General features: G+C 41.6%; 1 protein-coding gene across 1 annotated transcript; it reads left to right on the top strand.

Moving 5' to 3' along the window:
• The first annotated feature begins 373 nt into the window (after positions 1–373).
• Positions 374–4,016, top strand: LOC122561908 (gastrula zinc finger protein XlCGF7.1-like). Its single transcript, XM_043714233.1, has 2 exons — positions 374–461; positions 3,094–4,016. The coding sequence occupies exon 2, from the start codon at positions 3,180–3,182 to the stop codon at positions 3,879–3,881; it is 702 nt and encodes a 233-aa protein (XP_043570168.1). The 5' UTR covers positions 374–461; positions 3,094–3,179; the 3' UTR covers positions 3,882–4,016.
• Positions 4,017–5,571: the final 1,555 nt, after the last annotated feature.

Genomic DNA, 5,571 nt, shown 5'->3' with positions numbered 1-5,571 from the left:
AACGAAGAGCGGGAAGCAAATGGAGGCAGTGTAATATGGGAGGTTTCATAGGAATCCAGTATAGGCTGCCAGACCCGAAGTAGAATTTTCTGGTCCTGCCCTCGCAGCAAAAGGAAAGCGGCCGTGGGCTTCAGCCCTGGCACAGCCACCATTTTTATTGGGAGCAATGTTGTGCCGGATGTATCCGTGATCGCCATCTTTATAGGGGGCAGGGTGCGTGCGCGCGCAGCCCTCAGTGTGGGGCCAACAGCGAGGAGAGAACCGGCGAATACTTTACCTTTCCTGGATTATTCTCCTTCACTGGTAATGAAGGATTCTTTCATGTAAAATGATCTCCTAGGACATTGAATGTGAAGGATTTGCAGACAGGAAATTCAAAACAAACAGCGCGTCAAGATCTGACAGTCACTTGATTCATTAGCATCTGACTTACACCATTGGCTTATTTGGACCGAAAAAAGGTTTGTCTGTTGTGTCGCTGTAAAAAGAAATCATCCCAATATATGTTTTTCCCAAAACACTAAATGTCCATCCTCTAATCTTCGTGTTACCATCTAATAGAAACAGATTTTTCTTTGTCTACCTTCCCTAACCTTGATTCGGAGATGCCGGTGTTGGATTGGGTTGGACAAAGTTAAAAATCACACAACACCAGGTTATAGTCCAGCAGGTTTAAATCCTGTTGGACTATAACCTGGTGTTGTGTGATTTTTTATCTTCCCTAACCTTCTTGATATCTTGTAATCTGTATCAGATATCCCCTAAACTCCTTTTCTTCAAGCAGAACCATGCCAGTTTGCCAAACCAACTTTGGAATTGTTCCCCTTTTCCAGAAACAACTCTGGTAAATATCCTCTCGTGAACCCTCACATCCTTCCTGAAGTGTGGTGACTGGAACTGGACGCAATATTTGGGTTGTGTCCTAATTAGAGCTTTATGAAGGGTATCTTTACCTTTTAGAAGAAAGTGAGGACTGCAGATGCTGGAGATCAGAGCTGAAAATGTGTTGCTGGAAAAGCGCAGCAGGTCAGGCAGCAACCAGGGAACAGGAGAATCGACGTTTCGGGCATAAGCCCTTCTTTACCTTTTCCCTGGGTTTGTCTCATTACTTCTATTTCTGAATCTCACGATCCCATAAAATTTGCACATTGCTCTCTCAGTATGACCTGGCACCCTTAAAAGATTTGTGCACATTAGCCCCCAAGTATCTCTGACCTTGCATGCTCTTTCAATCTGTGCCATTTGGTATATATTCACTCTCCCCTATTGTGCCTTTCAAAAATGCATCACATCTGTGTATTCCAAATAAGAGTCATATTCAATCAAATCTGTTTCTCTCTCCACAGATTCTGTCAAACTCCACTGAGATTTTTTCAAGCACTTACTGTTTTAATTTCATGTGAGGAATATATTTTTGGAATTTAAAAGATTGAGAGGCGATTTGATCAATGTTTTCATGCTATTAATTGAAATTGGTAGGATCAACAGAGAGAAACTATTTCCATTGTTTGGGGAAGGCCATGGTCTGAAAATGGGAGCCGAGCATTTAAGAAGCAAAAGAGGAAACCATTTGTCTAGTTAAGTCAGTACAAGTTTGAAACTCTATTCATGAAATGGGAGTTCATGTGGGGCCAGTGTTAAGTTTAAATTTAACATTGATAGATTTTTTTCAACTGAAAGGGTAAAGAGGCAAGTGTCACAAATCAGCTCTGGTGGGAGAGGTTCAAGTAGCTAACTGGCTAACTCCCAGAATCTTAGAAACTTACAAGATGGAAAGAAGAATTCAACCCTTTATGTTGTGCTGTCTTTGGAAGAAAGTAATATTTAGCCCCACACACCCATTTTCTTTTTTAACTGTATACATTCCTCATTCTTAAATACCTGTCAACTCTTTTTCAAAATTATTTATAAATTGTTTTCTGCACCTTTTTCTGGTCAAATGTTCCAGATCCTCACAACTCTCTGTTACTAAAGAAGTTGGTGAGCTCCACATTGAATCTGGAAGTTTATAAACTGAAAGGTGAGCTGCTGTTCCTTGAGCTCCCATTCACTCAAACAGTTTAGGAGCCTGAGGATAGAGAGGTCAGAGTTGGACTGGAGCAGAGAATTAAAATGACAGGTGACTGAATCTCAGGATTCTCAATCTGAGCCATGGTTTTTCAATTAAATGATCATCCAATCTGTGATTGCTGCTCACAATATAGAGCAATCCACTTTGTGACCATTGAAAATGTAACTAGACTGCACAAAATACAAATAAATCACTTCAGTTTCAACTTTCCAAATCTTGAGAACAACCTGAAAAAGCATATATTATATAAAGAATAAATGCTAACAACGTAAGATAAATTACCAGGATATGCAATTCTGCCCCAATTGTAGATTTTTTTTTAAATAGCAGAAATAAACTGCAACCATTAGAATCAGCACAATTTATTCCTGCATGTCATTTACAGCAAAATCCAACTTCAATCCTCAATGATAAATTTGTTGCTATCTACTAAGGTTGGATGTTTGAATAAATACTTTTAAGCACTCTTGAACTGTGATTAGTCTGTCTCCAGTGTGCTGTGACTTGGCTGTAACACATGCACAACGTTGGAGAAACTCAGCAGATCTACCAGAATCTATGGAGACAAAAACAGCTATTCCTGGGCTTCTAAAGAAATGTCATATCAGACTCTATCCTGAATCCCAGGAATAGCTGTTTCTCCATCCAGAGATAGAGTCAGATGCTGCCAGACCTGTTGAGTTTGTCTAGCATTCTGTATTTGTTTCAGATTTACAGCATCCACAGTATTTTGGCATTTGTCCTGTGTCTTGGATATGATGGTTCTCCACGCACTAGCTGCTCTTGTCTTTCTATGTAGGAGGGTTTAGGTGGTCCTGACCAATATTTGATAGAGTTACAGTTGGGAAAATCTGTCATCTTTTCTCCTCATCTCTTGCTCACACTTTCTCTCCACGAAGGTCCAAGTCCGGTGCAATTCCAGACTGGATGGTAGCATGATGGACGTGAATGAACTAGTTGAGTTTTTATGATAATCCAGCTGTTTTCAAGGTTATTTTCCCTTTGTTAAATTTGTTTTACAGGGAATTGAATAGGGAAGATTTTCATGTTAGAAGTTCAGACTGAAGCGCCCAATACATCAGGACCGGAATGTCATTGGATTTAGATTATGGAAAGCAGGAGCACTGTTCACAGTGAGGAGAAAACATACACATGTTCTGTGTGTGGTCGAAGATTCATCCGATCATCTGGCCTGTCAAGACACAAAGTCTCTCACAGTGAGGCAAAACTATGGAAATGTCAGGACTGTGGGAAGGGATTCAGTTACCCATCTGAGCTGGAAGCTCATCGACGCAGTCACACTGGGGAGAGACCATTTATCTGCTCTAAATGTGGGAAGGGATTCATTCAGTCATCTCACCTGCTTACACATCAACGGGTTCACACTGATGAGAGACCTTTTAAATGCTCTGACTGTGGGAAACATTATAAAAGTTTCAAGGAATTGATGTCCCATCAAGGCATTCATACTGACAAGAAATCATTCAGGTGTTCTCACTGTGGAACTGGGTTCAGACGATCATCTCAACTCACTGTACACCAGCGCATTCACACTGGAGAGAGGCCATTCACCTGCTCTGAGTGTGGGAAACGATTCATTCAGGTATCCAACCTGCAGAGTCACCAGCGAGTTCACACTGGGGAGAGACCGTTCATCTGCTCAGTCTGTGGGAAGGGATTCATTAATTCATCTAATCTGTTGATACATCAGCACGTTCACACTGGGGAGAGACCATTCACTTGCTCCACCTGTGGGAAGGGATTCATTCGATCATCGCACCTGTTGAGGCACCAGCGAGTTCACAAATAACGACATTGATGGGGTTTTATTGTGAATCACATTTGGGACTAAATTATAGTAATAGAAGCAGGAGTAGGCCATTTGGCCCATCGGGCCTGCTCTGCCATTCATGAGGATCATGGTTGACCTATCTATTATCTCAGCTCCTCCCCAAACCCTTAATTCTCCTACCATGCAAAAACTCATCGAACTGTGTCTTGATCTATTTGATGAAGCTGCATCTACTGCTTCCTTGGGCATAGAGTTCCATAGATTCACTGCTCTCTGGGAAAAGCAGTTCCTTTTCATCTCTGTCCTAAATCTACTCCCCCTAATCTTGAGGCCATGTCGCCTTAGTCCTAGTCTCACCTATCAGTGGAAACAACTTGTCTGCTTCTATCTTATCTATCCCTTTCATAATTTTGTATGTTTCTAAAGATCCCCTTCTCATTCTCCTAAATTCTAGCGAGTATAGTTCAGATGGCTCAACCTCTCCTCGTAGTGTGACCCCCTCATCTGACGGATCAACCTTGTTAACCTCCTTTGCACCACCTCCAAAGCCAGTATATCCTTCCTCAAGTAAGAAGACCAGAAGTACACACAATACTCCAGGTGCAGCCTCAGCAACACCTTGTAGAATTGCAGCAGAATCTCTCTGCATGTAAATGCAATCTCTCCAGCAATGAAAGCCAATATACCATTTGCTTTCCTGATTACCTGTTGCACCTGCAAATCAATTTTTAGTGATTCATGTACGAGTACTAAGTCCCTCTGCATAACAGCATGCTGCAATCTTTCACCATTTAAATAATACTGTGACCTACTATTTTTACTTCCAAAGTGGATAACCTCACATTTGCCAACACTGTACTCCATCTGCCAGACCCTTGCCACTCACTTAACTTATCTAAATATCTCTGCAGACCCTGCACATCCTCTGCACAGTTTGTGTTTCCACTAAATTTAGTGTTAACAGCAAACTTGGATATGTTACACTCGAGTTTCTCTTCAAAATCATTTATGCATATCATGAACAGTTGTGGGCCCAACACTGACCCCTGCAGTACCCCACTCAGCACTGTTATCCAACCAGGAAACACCAATTTATCCCAACCCTCCACTTTCTATTGGTTAACTAATCCCCATGCATTCTTATCTTATGGGTTAACCTTTTATGCGGCACCTTATCGAACGCCTTCTGGAAATCCAAGTATACAACATCCACCTGTTCCCCTCCATCCACCATGCTTGTTACATCCTCAAAGAACTCTAGTAAGTTTGTGAAACATGACCTTCACTTCCTGAGTCCATGTTGTGTTTGCCTGATGGAACCCTTTCCATCCAGATGTCTCACTATTTCTTCTTTAATGATAGCCTCCAGCATTTCCCAACTACAGATGTTAAACTAAAGTGGCCTATAGTCACTTGCCTTTTGCCTACATCCTTTTTTAAATACCGACGTGACATTCGTTGTCTTCCAGTCTCACAGGATCTGCCTGGAGTCCTGTGAATTTTGGTAAATTACCACTAGCGCATCAACTATAACCATCACCATTTCTTTCAGCAACCTGGGATACATTCCATCAGAACCTAACGGCTTATCCACTTTTCGACCCTCAAGTTTGCTCAACACTTCCCCTTTAGAGATAACAATTGAATTGAGGTTGTCACCTCCCATCGTGCTCTTAACATCATTCTTTGGCATGTTTGACACATTTGC

Source organism: Chiloscyllium plagiosum, chromosome 24 (genome assembly GCF_004010195.1).
Source record: "Chiloscyllium plagiosum isolate BGI_BamShark_2017 chromosome 24, ASM401019v2, whole genome shotgun sequence".
Lineage (NCBI taxonomy): Eukaryota > Metazoa > Chordata > Chondrichthyes > Orectolobiformes > Hemiscylliidae > Chiloscyllium > Chiloscyllium plagiosum.
The sequence above is the reverse complement of the archived record's forward strand: the minus strand, read 5'-3'. Positions and strand labels throughout refer to the sequence as shown.

Excerpts from the sequence above, each read along its gene's own strand:
- LOC122561908 (XM_043714233.1), top strand. The coding sequence starts at position 3,180 with ATGGAAAGCAGGAGCACTGTTCACAGTGAGGAGAAAACATACACATGT.